Source organism: Lemur catta, chromosome 5 (assembly GCF_020740605.2).
Source record: "Lemur catta isolate mLemCat1 chromosome 5, mLemCat1.pri, whole genome shotgun sequence".
NCBI lineage: Eukaryota > Metazoa > Chordata > Mammalia > Primates > Lemuridae > Lemur > Lemur catta.
Genome location: NC_059132.1, coordinates 7217057 through 7238625, shown reverse-complemented (window position 1 = coordinate 7238625; position 21569 = coordinate 7217057). Strand labels below are relative to the sequence as shown.

At 43.0% G+C, this 21569-nt stretch overlaps 2 protein-coding genes across 11 annotated transcripts in view; both read right to left on the bottom strand.

Moving 5' to 3' along the window:
• Positions 1-21569, bottom strand: part of LOC123637896 (protocadherin gamma-C4) — a 137113-nt gene that overhangs the window by 72229 nt on the left and 43315 nt on the right. The window contains exon 1 of one of the 10 annotated variants that reach the window (XM_045551040.1): positions 17527-20132. The exons of 7 other annotated variants lie outside the window; for them this stretch is intronic. In XM_045551040.1, the coding sequence (XP_045406996.1) occupies positions 17527-19953 (2427 nt within the window). In that variant the 5' untranslated portion in view covers positions 19954-20132. Of the gene's footprint in view, positions 1-1899; positions 4592-6895; positions 9518-17526; positions 20133-21569 lie in introns of those variants that run through there. 2 more of the 10 variants (XM_045551043.1, XM_045551048.1) reach the window with 2 other exon arrangements.
• Positions 11880-14345, bottom strand: LOC123637899 (protocadherin gamma-B5). The gene has a single exon (XM_045551055.1). The coding sequence runs from the start codon at positions 14304-14306 to the stop codon at positions 11892-11894; it is 2415 nt and encodes an 804-aa protein (XP_045407011.1). The 5' UTR covers positions 14307-14345; the 3' UTR covers positions 11880-11891.

The window sequence follows — 21569 nt, the reverse complement described above, 5'->3', positions numbered from 1 at the left end:
CTATAAAATATTACAGGATAATTTTTGGTTAAATCTATATTTGCAACACGTTTTACCAACGGAAATGTACCCACGTTAAAAGGTAAACAATGCTTATTTTAGGTCCTAGGAGTGTCTAGCAATATTCAGAAAAGTCTTACAATTTTATTTTAAACTGTGATTTAAATAGTTCAATTTTATTTAGTGTACATTCATATAGACCATATTATTAAGAGATACATTCCTTATGAGATAATTCACTTTGAAGCTTTTAAATTTTATTTAATTAATTAAATGTGTTTAGTTTAAGATTGTGTGTTTTCAAAATATTCTTTTCTAAAATAGTTTTATTGAGCCTTAATGAATATTTTTATGAAAATGTACTTTATCTTATAGACATATATTATTATAAGTTAAGTTGACCTATTTAAATCAATTGAGCAGATGATCATAAACTAAAAGGAACGAACATATATTGCAGTTGCAAATTAAATGTTTGCATTGTAATGGGAAGAGAAATATGTAGAAGAATTTCAAATGCTAAAATTTTTAAAAAGTTAGATATAGTAATGTAGGTTTTAAACAAATAATTGCTTATGTCAGAAGACCTGTTTTCATCAGAACTTTGATGCAAATATAAATAATCTCTTCTCTTAGGCAGTTTGTATTGAAACCCAAAGTAAAGTGATTTTGTGTGCTCATCAACCCAGCAGTAGTTCTTCTCTCAAATGTGGGGGATATAGAGGTTTACTTTTTTCATACACAGAAAAAGTTGTTCAGAAGTATTTATGTCACTATGCTTGGAAAGTATGGAACTCTTCAAAGATTTTTATCCTTTTTCTTGAAAGATCTTATATCACAGAATCAAAGACACAGATTGAGAGCAAAGACAATAACATTTCATTTGATTTCTTGAAAACATCTCTATCTTGAAATGTAGAGAAAAAGAGATTGGGAAAGAGCACAATTTGAACTCCAAGAAGAGATAAGGGCCATAAATAAAGAGGAAGCCAGAAGGACCAAAACTAGAGGGAAAAATTCTTTAAGGGAGTTAGTTTTAAGTTTTGGGGACCACAGAAACCTTGAAAATATGTACAAGTTTTGAATCCTCTCCCAAGAAAAATTCATACATCTATAACTTTGCATATAATTTCAGAAAATTCATGGATCTGTCAATCATACTCCCCTCAAATGCTTACAGTTTGAAAAAAAAACTATTAAAATAAATGAAGAAAGATACCTAAAGGCACCTAATAGATTATTTGCAACAAATATTTCTTTGAAATGAGCCCTGCTATGACATTTATTGCATGCCTGAGTGTGTGTACATAAATTTTTTAGAGTCAGGGTCTTGCTCTGTTTTCCGGGCTGTAATGCAGTGGCATGATGATAGCATCATAGCTTACTGCAGCCATGAACTCCTGGGCTCAAGCCACCTTTCTGTCTCAGCCTCCAGAGCAGCTATGACTACAGGTGTGCACCACCACACCTGGCTAATTTATTTTTTCATTTTTTATAGAGACAGGGTCTCACTATGTGGCCCAGCCTGGAATGCCTGAATATTTTAAGCTTTAAAAAACATATAAATAGCATAGGAAAATTCACTTTAAGTCTTAGCAAATTTGACTAGATAGGCTATTTATTAATTCATCTTATTAGAAGACAAGACCACTACTTCTGTTCCATAATCAGAACTTGACAAGATATCTCCAATCTGATGATATTCTTTTGCCAAATGATAGAGCAATTTATGAGCTAAGTAAGTCTTGAAAAATATAATTGACAAAAAGTAAACATTGAGAAGACAAGATGGAAATTAGCTATGGGTCTTAAAAATATGACTCCAGATACAAAAATAAGGAAGTATGCTTGAAATACAAGAAACCAGTAGAAAATTAGAGAAATCACAAAGAAACTTACCGATGTTAGAGTCTCAGGATGTGAGGTCAAATTATCCCCATCGTGAGATGGAATAAAGGCCCCAGGAGAATCACTGCAAACTATGTCTTGAGTGGAATGTAATGGTGCACTGCACTTTAGGATATTAAACTCTGTTGTATCCCTATGCGCAATACACAGATTGTAGGAATAAGGCAAAGTCCCCTGGCTGTAGTCGGGAGGAACCACGGGTCCAGATTTGACACAGAGACCAGGCTGAAAGCAGTCCCAGGTGGTGGGACTGAAGGAGTGTCGCAGGCGCAAGGCAATGGCCAGAATCACCGCGAGGAGGAAAAGCACTGAAATCAAGGCCAAGGCCACCACCAGGTAAAACTGCAGCTCAGCTTGGGGGTCAGAGGATACAGGGCGGTCACCAACGTCTGGCAGCACCTCTTGCAGGTTGTCTGCGAAGATCAGATGCAGCGTGACCGTGGCCGAATGGGGAGGCTGTCCACCGTCACGCACAGCGACCAGCAGGCGCTGGCGGGCTGCGTCCCTGTCGCCCAAGGCACGCGCCGTGCGCACCTCGCCGGTGCGCAGCCCCACGCTGAACAGCCCGGGCTCGCTGGCCTGCAACACGTGGTAGGACAGCCAGGCGTTGTGTCCTGAGTCGGCGTCCACCGCCACCACCTTGGTGACCAGGTAGCCGGGCTCCGCGGCACGCGGCACCATATCGAAGAGCGCTGAGCCGTCGGGCTCCAGTGCGGGGTACAGCACCCGCGGTGCGTTGTCGTTGCGGTCGCCCACCAGCACGCGCAGGCTCACGTTGGCGCTGAGCGCGGGCGAGCCCTGGTCGCGGGCCTGCAGCGTCAGCTCGAAGGCGCGCAGCTGCTCGTGGTCGAAGGCGCGCTGCGCGAACACCACCCCGCTCTGCGCGCTAACCGACACATAGGACGACAGCATCCTGGGCTCCAGGTCACTGGCCACGATGGAATAAGAGATATGGCCATTGGGTCCCAGGTCCGGGTCTGAGGCGCTGACTTGAGTGATGGAGACTCCAGGAGGGTTGTTCTCGGCCACATGTACCACATAGGAGGCCTGGCCGAAAACTGGAGCGTTGTCGTTGACATCCGTGATGTGCAAGATGATGTTTATACTGGAAGAAAGGGGTGGCTTGCCCCTGTCAGTGGCGGTGATGGTGACGTTATACTCTGGGTTCTGCTCTCTATCCAGGGCTCCATCTGTCACTAGCTTGTAGTAATTATTATTAGAAGAATAAACCTTGAATGGAACATCTCTTTCTATATTACACGTGACTTCTCCATTTCCTCCGAAATCCCGGTCCCGTGTTTTGAAGAGGGCAACAACCATTCCTGGAGGGGAATTCTCCAAAATCTGATCAGAGAGAGAAGTGATAGTTATTTCTGGGCTGTTGTCGTTCTCATCGAGGATTTCTATGATTACTTTACATTGGGTAGAGAGGCCACCTCCGTCCTTTGCTTCTACTTCCATAGTGTATCTTTCCACATCTTCAAAATCCAATGACTGGTTATTACTAATCATACCTGTTTTCTCATCCAATGAGAACATGTGCCTTGTGCTCTGGGCAGTGCTCCGGAAGTAATAGTTTATCTCTGCATTGACCCCCTCATCCTGGTCAGTGGCTGTCACCTGCAACACAGGAGACCCGGGGGGCAGATTTTCACTAAGACTAATTCTATATTCATCTTTGCTGAACACCGGGGGGTTATCATTGGTGTCCCTGACAAAAATTTCTATGTGAGCGGTGGCACTTCGTGGCGGATCTCCTCCATCCAAGGCAGTCAATATCAAACGATGAAATCTCTGTTCTTCCCGGTCTAGGAGTTTCTCCAGAGATAATTCTGGGTATTTGCCACCATCGGAATTTACTCTAACCATTAATGAAAAATAAGGGTTTGGGTTTATCTGATAATCTTTAATTGAATTTGTGTTTATATCAGGATCCGTGGCAGGGTCAAGGGATATTCGTGCACCCGTAGATACAGATTCAAAAATTTCTAAATGTATTTCCTCTTTATCGAATCGAGGGGTATGGTCATTAACATCCTCAATAACTACAACGATGTGAAAAATATTTAAAGGATTTTCCACCACAGCTTCCAGTTGCAACTCACATCTTCTTCTCTCTTTGCATATCTGCTCACGATCTATTCGGTCCTTCACAAGTAAGTCCCCGCTCTCCGAGTCTACAAGGAAGTGCGGCTTCTCCGCGCTAACTCGCAGCTTCCGAGCCAACACATCCCGGACACTGAGCCCCAGATCCTTGGCGAGGTTCCCCACCACCGAGCCCTTGGCCAGCTCCTCGGGAATCGCGTAGCGGATGGGCTCACCGAGCGCGGGGTAGAACAAAGGCAGCAGCAAGGGAAATAGTACCTGCCGCCGGCCGGCCCGGCGCCTCTGTGCGCAGCTCCCTCCCATCGTTCGCTCTAGTTCTCGCTGGGTCCCTGTCTTTCTGGAAAGCCTAAGGAACTGCGATCCACGGCGTCACTGGAAGAGCATTCGGCCTAGGACAGGCGGAGCCTCCAGTGTCGGGGCTGGGAATCCGTGTGTGGCGGGCAGAGTCTGCGCTGCCGGGAGCCCCTGTGTGAGCTTGTTTCCTTCTCTCTGCTGTGGGCTGCGCGGGCAGTCCCAGGCTGGGAACTGAAGGACCCTGGGCGTCAGCGCTTGCTCTGCACTGGCCGACAGCGGCGCCCAGAGGCTGCATGTGGGATCGCAGACTGGTTTTTCGTTTTGAATTCTTTATTTCCAAAATGTATATACTGCTCTTCGAAAATGCAGCTATATATTAGCTCCAAATTTTCATCACATCATAGCGTTACAGTATATACTTCTATGTTTAGTGTTATAATGGAATTTATTATGGAAAATTTCAAACCTATACACCAGTAAGCAGTAGTATTTAGTGAACCTTCACATACCCATCACCCAGCTTCAACAATAATCAACATAAGGCCAATCTTGTTTAATAAATACCTACACTCCTCCGTTATTTTGAAGCAGATTCAAGCTATATGGTTTCAAGTAATGCTTCTTAAGACGAGACATTAAGTTCAAGAATTTATCTTTCAGCCTATTATGTTATATAATCTGTTGCCAATGCATAATGAGTTCTACCTAGTTTAAGAAAACTAAGATTCAGCATTTTCTATACTCTGCCCAATCATCCATCCAGGTAGACTTGTGTTCTGGTTTTAAAGGCAAGTAACATTTTTGTGGTATAGAATAGTAGTTACCTACCAGGACATACAAAACTTCATTAATACCTGTTATGCTTTCCCCAGGTTAACACACATTTAAGTACTTACAAATACTAAGTATAAAGGTTAATCTTTAAAATGGCATGGTTAAAAAATGATTGCATGGTTAAAAATATGACCCTGAAGGATGCTTCGTTTTTTTCTACTAGCTTAAGAAAAGAAAGAGTGTTTGAAATAATTAAAATGTCTGTATTTTGTAACAGATTTCTGGACATGTTAGCTCTTATTTTCTTATTAGTCACAGAATACAGGCTCAAGAAAGTAATTACAAAGACAAAAATAAAATAATTCTATATTTCCACAGAAATGCCAGTAGTCATTAATATATCTATGGATCACCTGCTTAGAATAGAATTCAAAGCTTATTTTCAAATAGTCTCCTGGAATGTCATTTATTACTTGAAACTTGACACTGTTTAAAATAACATTCAATAATATAGAATTATTTTCCTTATAGCTAAAAGCCAGTAAAATAGTCATATATTCTTAGAATATCCCTAGCAGTTCCTGAGGAAATTTTCTTAAATTATATCCCATATCCAAGTTCATTTCAATCCTCAAAAGTTGGGGAATGAGGCCCACAAATAACATATGGGTGAAAGAATAATTTTTAGTTCCCTGATTTTTTTATTTGTTTGTTTGACTTTTGAGACAGGGTCTCATGCTGTCACTCTGGCTAGAGTACAGTGGCATCATGACAGCTCACTGCAACCTAAAACACCTGGACTGAAGCAACCCTTCTGCCTCAGCCTCCCTAGGAGCTGGGACTACAGGCACACACCAACACACTCAACTAATTTTTTAAAAATTATTTTTAGTAGAGATGGGGTCTCACTATTGCCCAGGCTGGTCTTGAACTCCTGGTCTCAAGCGATCTTCCAGCTTCAGCCTCCCAAAGTGCTAGGATTACAGGCATGAGCTGCTGTGCCTGGCTTAGTTCCCTGTTTTGTCCTTTTACAGTGTCCAGTCTTAGAAACTTCTCTTGAGCAAGCATATACTACAGGAAAGAAGAATGTCAAACTATTTGTAATGTTTGGCATTACAGCATTAGGAAATTAAAAACTTTGAAGATATGAGAATAAAGGATGCTACCATTTTTACCATCAAAGGAATAAAAAATGCTTTACTAGGGTTTGGAAACGGATAACTGAAGATTGAATCTTCCTAGAAAAGATCTTTAAATACAAACAGACTCTACAAACATCTGAAAAACATCACCTCAAAGGAGTGTTCTCCTGTCATAGAAACAGAAGAGTAGTAGCAGTGAATCTGGGCTTTCAGCCGCTTCTCTAAGAAGAATCCATTTACTTCCTTACCAATTTACCCTTATAAAAATAGTATCAGCTATAGAAATGGTTTTAGGAGTAAGAATTTTACAACATGGGCACTAGAGATAAATAGACAATAAACTTCAGGAATGGAAATCCCACCAGAAGAATTCGTAGTGAACCACTGCAACCAATCAAGCAACCCCGCCCAAAGAGCTCGGGTCAATGCAGGTTGAGAGCTGCCCCATGAAGAATGGTTTAAGTTGACACTAGGTTAATTATTAGAAGAAAGCGAAAACTGTATCAGCGATGTAACCAATAAATGCCTCCTTTAGATGTTGGAGCAAAAATTAGGTGCAGTGAAAACTTACAGGGTGAGAAATATATTGATGTCGACTTACACTACCTTAAGTACAAACACTCAAAGGGAAAGCCGACTGCAATAAACTAAAGAAAAAAAATAGAACTCACGGGTACCAAAGGGGTGTCTTCGACAGGAAACTTGGAATCAACTGAAACGCACAAAGGTTCATTTTTCTCACAGCTCTGCTGGCTGATGAGCGTGTCTGCGTAGTTTGGCTGGGGGAAGATCACATGACTCTTCCGAGAGTCGGAGGTGAGAGCGACCTCTTGGGAATAGGTCTGTAGGAAAGCCCGCACCCCGTCCACACCCACAAAGTTCGTGGTGGGCACACCAGCCAACCCACCACTTGTAGCCTGCAGCAGACGAGAGGCGTGCCAGCGCCGAAGCCTGAGTGCCAGTAGCATGATGACGAAGGCCAGGAAGATGCAGGAGACCGCAGCAACAGCCACAACAAGGTACAACGTGAGGTCTGAGGCCTCCGGATTCTCGGCGATCTCAAGACTGCCCAGGCCGGCCAGGATGTCTGGGATGCTGTCGGCCACAGCCACGGTGAGCGTGACGGTGGCCGAGAGAGGTGGCTGGCCGTGGTCCTGGACGGCTACCACCAGGCTCTGCTTGAGCGAGTCTCGGTCCAGCAGGGCCCGTGCTGTGCGCACCTCGCCTGTGTGCAGCCCCACGGAGAAGAGCCCAGGCTCGCTGGCCTTGAGTAGGCGGTAGGACAGCCAGGCATTCTGGCCTGAGTCTCTGTCCACTGCCACCACCTTCGTCACCAAGTAGCCAGGTTCTGCAGAGCGGGGCGCCAGCTCCATGCCGGTGGAGCTGTCAGTGGGGGAAGCAGGGTACAGGATCTCGGGGGCGTTGTCATTCTGGTCCAGCACAAACAGTCTCAATGACACATTGCTGCTAAGTGGTGGGTTCCCACTATCACTTGCTCTCACCTGCATTTGCAGATCGTGAAATTGCTCATAGTCGAAGGAGCGTAGTGAGTACAGCACGCCAGTGTCTGAGTTAATAGAGACGTAGGAGGAGAGAGGAGACCCTTGGATGGTGTCCTCTGCCAAGGTGTAAATAACCCTAGAGTTCTCATTGCTATCAGGGTCATGAGCAGTCACGGAGAAGATGGAGGTACCTCTGGGGTTGTTTTCAGGGAGGTAGACTGAGTAGGAGGCTTGAGAGAAGGCAGGTGGATTATCGTTTATGTCGGTCACCTGCAGGGTGATGTGAATTTCCGTGGACAGGGGTGGGGTTCCTCTGTCTGTTGCCGTCACTGTGATGTTATACTCGGAGGCTTTTTCTCGGTCAAGAATTCGAGCTGTTGACAATCTATAATAATCTTCTTCTAAATTTTCTAATTTAAAAGATAGATTCTCCTGGATAGAACAGACAACTTGACCATTCTTCCCAGAGTCTCGGTCATGAGCATTGAAAAGAACGATTACTGTGCCCTGAGGAGCATCTTCCCTCACTGGGCTAAAAAGAGAAGTAATGGTCACTTCTGGTCTATTGTCATTTACATCTTCCACCCTAATTAGTACTTTTGTCCGTCCTTTTAAGCCCCCACCATCTTCAGCTTGTATTTCCATTTCATAAAATGAACATTCTTCATAATCTAGACTTTTTGTTGTTGATATTTCCCCAGTTTTCTCATTAAGCTGGAATAATAGAGATTGTTTTTCATTAACTTTCCGGAATTTATATGCCACTTTCCCATTGGCTCCCTCATCTGAGTCACTAGCTGTTACAGTGAGCAGCTGGGTGCCCGGGGGCACGTTCTCAAGGACTTCCACTCGGTAAATTGGTTGAGCAAAAACCGGGGCATTATCATTTGTATCCAACACTGTCACATGGATGCGCACTGTGCTAGAGCGACGCGGGTCGCCGCCATCGGAGGCGGTGAGGACCAGGTGGTGAGCAGCCTGTTCCTCTCGGTCCAGGGCGTGCTCCAGCACCAGCTCTGGGCTTATAGTTCCATCGTCTCCAGTTTGCACGTCCAGGGAGAAGTGGTGGTTGGGGCTGAGCTGGTAGCTCTGTAGGGAATTCACTCCCACATCTGGGTCAACAGCTTCTGGGAGTGGATAACGTGCTCCAGGAACAGAGATTTCGTTAATTTTTACTTCCAGATCTTCGGCCTCAAATTTTGGGGTATTGTCGTTGATATCAGTTACTTCTATTTCTATTCCGTAAAATTTCACCCTGACTTCAATCAGGACTTTAAAGTTCACCAGACAACGCGGGCTCTGAGCACAGAGCTCCTCCCGATCTATCCTGTCCGCCGTGACCAAGCTGCCGCTTCGCGGGTTCAGAGAAAAAAGCTGAGTCCTACCTCTGGAGACGATGCGGACTCCGCGTTCTGCCAGCTCCCGGGGTTCCAGCCCCAGATCTTTGGATATGTTGCCCACAATATATCCCTTTTCTGTCTCTTCAGGCACTGAGTAGCGGATCTGACTGGCCCTGGCCTCCCACATCGTCCCCAGGAGGGCGCAAAGCAGGACCAATCTTCTCAGGTGCTGGCATTTGGTTGGAGCTGCCATTGTTTCTTCGCTACGGAATTTCCTCAGAATGCTGTCGATGCACGCTGCCTCATTAGGTTCTTTTTTACCTTCTGCAAAGAATGGCGATCTTTTTCCTTAGGAGAAAGCCTGAATGCCCCAAGTTAAGAGGCTGAATTTTGCTGCAGCCTGGGAGCCGGCTTTGTGAATCTGCTGGACTTTGCGTATTGCAGAACTGAAAGTCCGGATGGAGCACTGCTTTTTTTTCCTTAGAGTTAGTCAACAGCGGCGCTCAGAGTCCTAAGCCATTACTACATCCACTGAGATATGCAACACTTGATTATAGACGTTTGCTAAAGAAAACAATACTCTTCTAACTGTTATTCTAGATTTCTCTAATTGTTTCTTGCATCTACATTTCAAAAGCAATGACTATTTGTAGATATTTGTATTGTAAATAAAGTGGAATAATATTTTTATAAGTATATTATTAAATCACCAGACATTTTTGCTTAATACTAACTTAATTTACTCTTATTCTTGGTAGAATTTTGCACTCTTTCTAGATATGTAAAATTACTATGATTTCTTTTTTATGGTGCTTCAATTTTTTTATATGTCTTAACTAATATTTTCTGAAGTAATTTTGATGTGCAATCCCCTTTGGAAATATATTCTTTTAAAATTTTTTTATACCTATATTACATATCTATAAATGTATAATACACAATTGTATTGAAAGAATATATATAAATAGATTATTCACTTTGAAATTATTTCATAAGGTTAATTTATTTTGATGGTAAAATTCCTGGAGAAAGATTTAAGCTTTTGTGTTATAAAAATATTTTTAATTAGGCAGTAGTTATGGATTTTTCCCACCTAATATTGATAAATTTTAACAGGTTTTAAGAATTCACATTTTTATAATTGCTTAAAGTTTTTTGCTATTTCAAAAAATGTTTAGTTTTCTATGCGAATACATAATCAATGCACAGGCTATGTATTTGAAATATTCAAATGAAAATATAGTGAAAAGCAAGTTTCTATTTTAGTCGTCCATCAAGAAAGTATGCAATTTTAAAGTGGTCTTAGACCTCTATTCTAAGGGTCATTTAAACTTATATAGTAATTTGGGGGAAAGAACACAAAATATACAAGAAATAATTACTACTACAAAGTTAAAAGTGGTATTGTAAGAAATCTGTCTCAGAAGTTTGTAAAGAAGCCATTTACGGAATCACTTGTTAAAGGAAACCAAGCAAAAGACTTATACTATATAATGACAACTTTTTATGTACACCAGACTAATAGTTTTTGCCTTAGAAATGGAAAAATTCAGGATTCTCCTTCTTTCCTATAAGGATGATGAGAAAACATCTAGTCACTTGAGCTCCAAGTGATAAGACCAAACTAGTGTCTAATTTCCCCCTTTTTTCTTTAAAGACTACATGTCAGAATCCACAGCAAGAGAAATAGAGACAATAGCATTGCCTTTTCTTTTATTAAGATTTTCCTTCTGATAACTATATAGAGGAAGAGGAGAATTTAGCATCCAAGAAAACCTGAAGGAACTCAGATAATGATTTCGAACTTCTGATGAGTTTGGTGAGCTTGCTCTGCTCTCTCTCTCTCATACACACAGCGCAAATTTTTTTTTCATACAATTTTGGGAGATTTAAAGAATTATAAATCTATTAGGTAGGAATAAAGAACTAGATATGAAGAATAAACACAAGAAAGGGATTGGAAACTACCAGCAAAATCAGTGAAGAAAGATACCTATTAGCAGGTTTTTTTTTTTTGCTTTAAAAGATTAATTAAATATGCCGGGCGTAGTGGCTCACGCCTGTAATCCTAGCACTCTGGGAGGCCGAGGCGGATGGATCACTCGAGGTCAGAAGTTCGAGACCAGCAAGAGCGAGACCCCGCCTCTACTAAAAATAGAAAGAAATTATCTGGCCAACTAATATATATATATATATATATATATATATATATATATATATATATATATATATATATATATATATATATATATATATATATATATATGCCGGGCATGGTGGCACATGCCTGTAGTCCCAGCTACTCGGGAGGCTGAGGCAGTAGGATCGCTTAAGCCCAGGAGTTTGAGGTTGCTGTGAGCTAGGCTGACGCCACGGCACTCACTCTAGCCTGGGCAACAAAGAGAGACTCTGTCTCAAAAAAAAAAAAAAAAAAAAAAAAAGTAAAAGATTAATTAAATGATCACCTACTTTAAATTTCATGTTTATTTACATATAATAAAATTTAAATGTATGTTAGAGACATATATGTAAAGATGAGACAGGCAATGGGTAAATTTCATTGGCTTTGAAAAAGAGACAAAGAATTTGTCAAATCCTTTTGCTATAATATGAAGCTTAAAAGCAAATTGTCACTAATTTGTAAATCCATAAAGTGACCTCTATTTTACATCACATAACCACTCAAAATTCACCGCTGCCCTTAATGGGAGTACAGCTTTCTGGCCTTCCTAATTTCCCTAAGAAAACTCACTAGATCTGGAGATGTACTCTATTTTCATGAAAATATGAAAAACTGGTTAGATAGATAATGAAAGAGTAGACACTTAAATGGAACTCACCAACTCAGGATGGGAAGTCGGCTCACTGGAATTACAAAGTGGAAATAAGGCCCCAGATGAATCACCACAAAGTATGTCTTGTCCTGAACTCAGTTGCTCACTACATTTTAGGAAATTAAACTCCGTCGTTCCCGTGTGTGCCAGGCATAGATTGTAGGAATAAGGCAAAGTCCCCTCGCTGTAGTTGGGGGGAACCACGGGTCCAGACTTGACACAATGACTAGGTTGAAAGCAGCTCCAGACGGCTGGGCTGGAGGAGCCTCGTCGCAGGCGCAGGGCGATGGCCAGAATCACCGCGAGGAGGAAAAGCACTGAGATCAAGGCCAAGGCCACCACCAGGTAAAACTGCAGCTCAGCCTGGGGGTCAGAGGGCGCTGGGCGGTCGGTGAGATCTGGCAGCGCCTCCTGTAAGCTGTCCGCGAAGACCAGGTGCAGCGTGGCAGTGGCAGACAGGGGCGGCTGTCCACCGTCACGCACAGCGACCAGCAGGCGCTGGCGGGCAGCGTCCCTGTCGCCCAAGGCACGCGCCGTGCGCACCTCGCCGGTGCGCAGCCCCACGCTGAACAGCCCGGGCTCGCTGGCCTGCAACACGTGGTAGGACAGCCAGGCGTTGTGTCCTGAGTCGGTGTCCACCGCCACCACCTTGGTGACCAGGTAACCGGGCTCCGCAGCACGCGGCACCATATCGAAGAGCGCTGAGCCGTCGGGCCCCAGCGCTGGGTACAGCACCCGCGGCGCGTTGTCGTTGCGGTCGTCGATCAACACGCGCAGGCTCACGTTGGCGCCGAGCGCGGGCGAGCCCTGGTCGCGGGCCTGCAGCGTCAGCTCGAAGGCGCGACGCTGCTCGTGGTCGAAGGAGCGCTGCGCGAACACCACCCCGCTCTGCGCGCTAACCGACACATAGGACGACAGCATCCTGGGCTCCAGGTCACTGGCCACGATGGAATAAGAGATATGGCCGTTGGGTCCCAGGTCCGGGTCTGAGGCGCTAACTTGAGCGATGGAGACTCCAGGAGGGTTGTTTTCGGCCACTTCGACCAAATAAGAATCCTGGTGGAAAATTGGAGCGTTGTCGTTGACGTCGCCAACATGTAGGATGACGCTTGAGCTGGAGGAGAGGGGTGGCTTGCCCTTGTCGGTGGCTATAATGGTGACATTGTACTCCGGGTTCTGCTCCCGGTCCAGGGTCCCGTCTGTTAGCAACTTATATGAATTTTTGGAAGAAGAGATTATCTTAAAAGGGACTTCACCTTCTAATCGACAATTAACCTCCCCGTTTTCCCCGGAATCTTGATCATGTATTTTGATCAAAGCAATTAGCGTTCCAGGCACTGCATTTTCCAGAATCATTTCAAGTAGAGAATGAAAAGTAACTTTGGGGCTATTGTCATTTTCATCTTGAATATTAATTTCAACTGTACATTGTGCAACCAGTCCTCCACCATCCCTCCCTTCCACCACTATGGAATATTCCTTGATTTCTTCAAAATCCAGTGACCTCTGAGTTCTAATTTCCCCACTCTTTGAATTCAGACTGAAGACTTGCCCGTTTCTGAAGAAAGAGTAAGTAATTTCCGAGTTGACGCCCTCGTCCTGGTCGGTGGCTGACACTTGCAGCACAGAGGTGCCTGGGGGCACGTTTTCCGGAAGGCTGACTCTGTACACGTCCTGGCTGAACACAGGGGGATTATCATTGGCATCAGTGACCTGGATTCGGAGCTCAGTGGTGCCGCTTAGGGGTGGATCTCCGCCGTCCAAAGCAGTCAGGATTAAACGATGGTAACTCTGCTGTTCCCGGTCTAAGGTTCTCTCCAATGCCAGCTCCGGGTATTTACTGCCATCTTGTTTCTCCTTATTTATCAGTGAGAAAACAGGGTTAAAAGAGAGTTCATACCTCTGTAGAGAGTTTAAGCCAATATCTCCATCTTCCGCTACTTCTAATATAAATCGCGTGCCTGGCTGTGCAGACTCACTTATTTGCAGCTCAAAGGAATTTTGCGTGAATTTTGGCGTGTGGTCATTAATGTCCTCGATCTCCACATTCACGTGATAAAAGTTCAATGGGTTGTCAGCAACAACCTCAAATTCCAGAGCACACGCTGGCTTCTTCCCGCACATCTGCTCCCTGTCTAGCCTGCCGCTCACAAGCAACTCCCCGCTGTCTGCGCTCACGGTGAAGTAAGGCTTCTCCGAACTGACGCGCAGTTTTCGAGTCGGAAACTCCCGCACACTGAACCCCAGGTCCTTGGCGAGGTTCCCCACTACCGAGCCCTTGGGCATTTCCTCGGGAATCCTGTAGCGGATCTGCTCAGACAGCGCCGGGCAGAACAAGGGCAGCAGGAAGGGAAAGAGCACTGGCCGCCTGTCTGCGCGGCCCCGCTCCGCAGCGCCGCTCCCCATCCCTCCTGCTCCCCTCAGCTTGCTCACCAGCCCGCAGACGCCGGGTGTAGATAACCTCTGTATTGCAGATGTCCAGAGCTTCGAATGGACTTCAGTTCCAGCTCCGGAAAAGTGTCTTCTAGTCCCCAGCAGGAAGCGGCGTAAAGGCCACCGCTGGAGAGTCAGGATGGGGCCGTCCTGGAAAGCGCTGCGGCTGCGCGAGGAGAAGGCGAGCGCCAAGTTCTCCACTTTGGCCAACAGCGGCGCCCAGAGTCCGCGCTGGGAAACTGCAGCCTCTGCTGCTTCGGTTTTTTTGTTTTGTTTTAGTTTTATGTTTTTTTGTTGCCATTTTTAAAATTTCAGAATATTATAAGGGTACAAACGTTTTGTTACATAAATTGCTTTTGTACCTTTTGAGTCAAAATTATAAGTGTGCCCATCATCCAGATAGTAGGCATTGTACCGGTTAGGTATGGATTTACCCATCTCCTCCTCCTCCTCCCACCTGCTTGATTTCTGATGAATGTCATTTCCATATGTGCACATGAGTGTTGATCAATTAGCTCCAATTTAATGGTGAGTACATGTGGTGTTTATTTTTCCGTTCTTGTGATACTTCACTTAGAAGAATGGTCTCCAGTTCCATCCAGGTTAATACAAGAGTTATTAGTTCACCATTTGTTATTGCTGAGTAGTACACATATACCACATTTTATTAATCCACTCATGTACTGATGGGCACTTGGGTTGCTTCCACATCTTTGCAATTGTGAATTGTGCTGCTATAAACATTCTAGTGCAAGTGTCTTTTTTTTTTCTACTTTAACCAGTACAATAATTATAATTGTGAGCCTGAGCAGGCCATGTTTTTAATGTTCATATATTTAATAACAAAGTATAAAGCCCACTTTAAGGTACCTTTCTCTTGTTTCCAAATTGTTAGAAATTATCACATTGAGTTTTTATACAAAGCTATTTATATTGGTTCATTCTTTTCACCATTCTGCAAACATACCTTGAACTCTTAGGTAGAGCTAAGTATTGCACTTGTCAGTGGCATTATAACGATGAATAGGACACACATCTTGCCCTCAGAGAGTTCACAGTCTACTATTTCACAAATTCATTTCTCTTTATCAGCTATATGTTGAAACAATTTTATCCTTCTTTCATTGATTCCTATGATTCCCCCCAATGTTTATATATAATTCAAGCTGTTTCATATTACATATATTAGGGAATATTAATACTGTGAAAATTATTTTATAAATTTGTGCAATTTGGTGCCAGTCTCCAAACATCTCTTCCTGATAATATCAGCACTCTTTATAAAAATAATTTGTCTTTATTCTTATCACTACTTTAAGAAGTATTCCTTGAAGTATACTGTCTATATGATGTAGCCAAAAGATGATACGCCCTACTAAGTCCCTCTTCTTCATATCTCGAAATTACTCAGCTTATGTCATACATTTTACAGTGCACAAATTCATTCTTAAAAGTCACTGGGGAAATGTTTATGCATTCTGCAGTATAAGGTCACAAAGGGATATTCTAGTAGATTGCATTACTTCCCTATGTCCCTACATTATAATAAAGCAATTAATTTGGAATTAGAGGCATTAAGCTCACAGTAAGTTTATTTACATAAATTTACTGAATATAGTGACACTGGTCTAACCCTTTTTACTCCATTTGTTAAATTAAGAAAAAAACTAATTAGCCAACATTTTTAGGAAGAGTTTGGATTTTCTTTCCTACCAGGGCAACGTTCCTCACAGTTTTTAAAATTGCAAAGTGTCAATAATATAGTTGTCCCCTCAAATGACTGTGCAACCAAATGCTATAGAAAGTATGAAGTTAACTCCCACTCAACTGTATAGGCAATATACAATGAATGGAACACTACACGATCCTTAGCAAATGCTGTTTTCACTAATAACAAAAGTTTTATTGTGTCTTCCACTTTCAACCTTATCAGAATCAAATCAGAGATTAGCTTTTTACAAATGCTACAAGAAGGAATACACGAAATGTGTAGTCTACACTGAATGCTTTTTTTTTTTTTTTTTAAGAGATGGGGTCTCATTCTGTCATCCAGGTTGGAGTGCAATGGTATGATCATAGCTCACTGCAGCCTGGAATTCCTGGGCTCAAGCAATCCTCCCGCTTCAGCCTCCCAAGTAACTGGGACTACAGACATGCACCACCTCACCTGGCTAATTCTTTTTTATTTTTTAAAGGCTATGTTACCAAGGCTCATCTTGAACTCCTGGCCTCAAGCAATCCTCCTGCCTCAGCCTCCCTAGTAGCTGACACTACACCTGGGTGGAACTGTGCTTAGTCCTAGACTGAATCATTTTTAATTGAATAGATCAGCTTGTTTAGAATTAGTGTACTTGAAATTTTTGTTCTTAAAATCAACATACTCAAGCTCGCTCACCATTTCACATGGATGCACAACTGAAACAGCTCATTCAAACTCTCTTAAAAATATGTTCTTTTGTACTCTACCAAATCACTTTCAACAGTTTAAAATGACATTTTATTTCAGATCTGATTTTGTTGCTTTTGTTTTTTGTTGGGGGAGGGGTGCAAATGGCCATTCTAGCCTTTAGATTTCATGTCTCCATTGGTATTGGGCCCAGGTGACCATTGACACATACATTTAACATTTAGGAACCGGTCTCACCTCCCACCAAGATCCACCCTTTAAAATTTGATTATATTTTGAAAGATGGTAAGAAGCAGTAAAGCTGTAAAGGATACTGATACAGAAGGGCTCAGAAAAGAAGTTTAAATTCAAGAAATCTTCAAGAGCCTAGTTATAGGATCAAACCCTAAACAGAACCCCAAATTCTGAGATGTATTTTACTTCTACTAAGCTGGTATAAGCATTTAGAAGTCTCAATAATTTTTCTGCAGTTCTAATTTAGGATATATATACACACGTACAATAGCAAAATTACCATGATGGGTGAGTAGGTACTTCTTAAGTGAATGAGTGATAACAGAAATAAAATAGTGGGAGGCTTAAAAGTCTTGTTCAAGCCTTTCAAAAGCAAATGAACAACCTATGACTATTATACTTCAGTTTTATAGTAACACCACTAAAATAAACCCAAACACCTTAAAAATTATTTTTAACTACCTTCACAATACGTTTTCAAAACATATAAGTCAAATTTATATCAAATAAAATTCCTCTGCAAAATAAAAGTAAACAAAGAACTGAACTCACCTGAGCATGAGCACCTTCATCAATACATTCATGAAAATCTATGGATGTTAACAAAGAATCATTTTTCTCACAGCTTTCCTGGCTGATGAGTGTGTCGGCATAGTTGGGCTGAGGAAAGATTAGCTGGCTCTTTCTCGAGCCCGCAGTAAGGGAGACCTCATGGGAATAGGTCTGCAGGAAAGCCTGTACCTCATCAACACCCACAAAGTGTGAGGCTGGCATGCCCACCAACCTACTATCTCCAGAAGCCTGGAGCAAGCGTGACTTGTGCCAGCGTGCCAGCCTGAGCCCCAGGAGCACAAGAACAAAGGCGAGGAAGACACAGGAGACTGCTGTCACTGCCACCACCAGGTACAGTGTGAGGTTTGAGTCCTCTGGGTTGGCTGAAGGCTTGAGACTGCCCAGATCCGCCAGGACTTCAGGAATACTGTCAGCCACAGCGACGGTGAGAGTGACGGTGGCCGAGAGAGGGGGCTGGCCGTGGTCCTGGACTGCCACCAAGAGGCTGTGCTTGAGCATGTCTCTGTCCAGCAGGGCCCGCGCCGTGCGCACCTCACCTGTGTGCAGCCCCACTGTGAAGAGCCCTGGCTCACTGGCCTTGAGCAAGCGGTAGGACAGCCAGGCGTTCTGGCCTGAGTCTCTGTCCACCGCCACCACCTTGGTCACCAGGTAGCCAGGTTCTGCAGAGCGTGGTGCCAGCTCCATGCCAGTGGAGCCATCTGTGGGCAGGGCAGGATACAGGATCTCGGGAGTGTTATCGTTCTGGTCCAGCACGAACAGGCTCAGGGACACGTTGCTGCTGAGTGGAGGGTTTCCGCTGTCGCTGGCAGTCACCAGTAACTGCAAGTCTCGCATCTGTTCATAGTCGAAAGATTGCAGTGCATACAACACACCGGTGTCAGAGTTGATGGAGACATACGAGGATAGGGACGCCCCCTGGCGGGTGTCCTCAATTACAGAGTAAGTGACCTGTGCGTTGTCCTGGCTGTCGGGGTCGTGTGCAGTCAATGACAAGATGGAGGCGCCTCTCAGGTTGTTCTCTGGGATATAGGCTGAGTACGAGCCCCGAGGGAAAGTAGGCGGGTTGTCGTTAATGTCTGCCACATGAAGGGCAATATGAGTTTCAGTGGACAGAGGCGGGGTTCCTAGATCTGAGGCCATCACTGTGATATTGTAGGTAGAGACTTTTTCTCGGTCCAAATATTTCCAAGTCACTAACCTGTAATAATTATCTATTAACTTTTCTAGTTTAAAAGGTAAATTATCACGTGTGTAACAGACAACTTGACCATTCTTCCCAGAGTCTCGGTCATGCACACTCAAGAAGGCGATTACTGTTCCAGGAAGAGAATTTTCCAACACTGGGCTAAACAAAGATGTAATGATCACTTCTGGTCTATTGTCATTTACATCTTCCACTAAAATGAGCACTTTAGTCCTCCCCAGAAGTGCCCCCACATCTTCAGCTTGTATTTCCATTTCATAAAATGAACATTCTTCATAATCTAGACTTTTTGCTGTTGATATTTCCCCAGTTTTCTCATTAAGCTGGAATAATAGAGATTGTTTTTCATTAACTTTCCGGAATTTATATGCCACTTTCCCATTGGCTCCCTCATCTGGGTCACTAGCTGTTACAGTGAGCAACTGGGTGCCCGGAGGAACGTTCTCAAGGACTTCCACTCGGTAAATTGGTTGAGCAAAAACCGGGGCATTATCATTTGTATCCAACACTGTCACATGGATGCGCACTGTGCTAGAGCGACGCGGGTCGCCGCCATCGGAGGCGGTGAGGACCAGGTGGTGAGCAGCCTGTTCCTCTCGGTCCAGGGCGTGCTCCAGCACCAGCTCTGGGCTTATAGTTCCATCGTCTCCAGTTTGCACGTCCAGGGAGAAGTGGTGGTTGGGGCTGAGCTGGTAGCTCTGTAGGGAATTCACTCCCACATCTGGGTCAACAGCTTCTGGGAGTGGATAACGTGCTCCAGGAACAGAGATTTCGTTAACTTTTACTTCCAGATCTTCGACCTGGAATTTCGGGTTATTATCGTTAATATCAGTGATTTCTATTTCTATCCCAAAGAGTTTTCCTCTATCCTCAACTAGAATGTTAATATTTATCAGACACGGGACGCTCCGAGCGCAAAGCTCCTCCCGATCTATTCTGTCTGCGGTGATCAAGCTGCCACTTCTCGGATTTAGAGCAAAGAGCTGTGTCCTACCTCTGGAGACGATGCGGACTCCATGCTTCGCCAGCTCCCAGGGTTCCAGTTCCAGGTCCTTGGAGATATTACCCACGAAGAAGCCTTTGTCCGTCTCTTCAGACACAGAGTAGCGAGTCTGTCCTGTCCCGATATCCCACAGCGTTCCCAGCACCGCGCACAGCAGGATCAGCTCGCTGCGTCCTCGGTGATTCTTTGGAGCGGCCATTGTTATTTCACTACAGAATTCTTTCCGAATCTTCACTGTGCGTATGTGTCTTGTTTAGTTTTTTGCCACAGCTGTGGAGATCATAATCTTACAGAAAGCTGGTGTGGGCCAAAACAGGGACCGAATTTCGCTGCAGCCCAGCAGTTGGTTTGTGGGATCTGCTGGTCTTTGCGAGGTGTAAGCCCAGAGTATTGGATGGCATTGCGGCTGCATTTCTCTCCCAGTAGGTAAACAGCGGCGCTTAGAGTCCGAAGCAGTTATTGCACTTAGATATAGATCACTTCATATGTAATACTGTTAGATCACTGATTACTTTGTTTTGAATTTACTTAATTTTTCCCTAAATACACACTTTTAAAAGAAATTACCACGGAGTGTGGGATGAAATGCGGTGGTGTTATCAAGTATTAAATATTACTAAATGATCAGATTGTTGGGTTAGCATCATATTAAATTACATTTCTGGAATATATATGCTCTTTAAAAATATGATAATTTTATTTCCCATTGTGCTGTAAGCTTTCTTGTAAATGTCTTCAATGTATATTAACAAATAAGAACTTCAGTTGTCACTAGAAATGAATTTTAAGAGTATAAAATAGGCCTATTAGAGATGATTTATTCAAAACTTGTTTCATTTGTTTTAAACTAATTAACCACTATACAAGCTTTCTATAGAGTTGTTGCTTTTTAATCTTCTTTCTAAATGCCCTTTTTATCACACATTGATAATATTTTCAAGTATTATGAAATTTTAATAGGATATGTTTTACAATTGCAATTTTATGAGAAACTATATTGTTTTGCTATTTATTCAAATAATTTACATTTTTCTATTTGAATAGTAAGTACTTGAAAGGTACGAATGAATATACCATAGAAAGTATCTCTATCCCAACCCCTTCCACCAGAGATTACATTTTAAAACAGACTTAACTTTTTAAGGTAGATATATATTCTAAAATTAATTTTACCTACATTAATACTTTGATCTAAAGAAGCACAAAATATAAGGAACACATAATGATCACAAGAAGTCAAACAAGTGCAACCGCAAAAAATGTCTCTTTTCCTCAGCAGTTTGTAAAATGGCCATTAACTGAAGCAGTTTCTTAGGAATAACTAGCAAAAGCCTCATACAATGTAGTATGGTCATTTGTATATACTGTGTATGCACATCAGATTGTTGGTTTTGTCTAAAAGTTTGAAAAATTCAAGACTCTATTTCTCTCCTAGACACAGAATGATTAGAAGACTACTAGTTATATTAGCTTAGGGTTGCGAAGAAGACAGTTAAAAATTATATATTTGGAGTATGGGTGAGAGAAGCAACAGAGCCAAAGCAGTTTATCCTTCCTTTGATGGAGGAGCCTGTTGAAGGAGCTTCAGTACACATTATCTCTGAAAAACCTATGCTGCAAGTAAAGAGAACCAGCTTTTGATCTTCTGATGAACACAATGGACCTTTTGCTAAGCAAAATGATCACACATACACCCCAGTACATTGCATAAAATTACAAGGGGTCCATGGATATAAAAATCAAGTTGAAGAGACCTTATTCTAGGAGATTTTGAAACAAAAGAGAAGTAAATACCAGAAACAAAATAGATTAGTA

What these genes read in the sequence shown, in the direction of transcription:
- LOC123637899 (XM_045551055.1), bottom strand. Translation starts at nt 14,306, where the DNA reads ATGGGGAGCGGCGCTGCGGAGCGGGGCCGCGCAGACAGGCGGCCAGTG.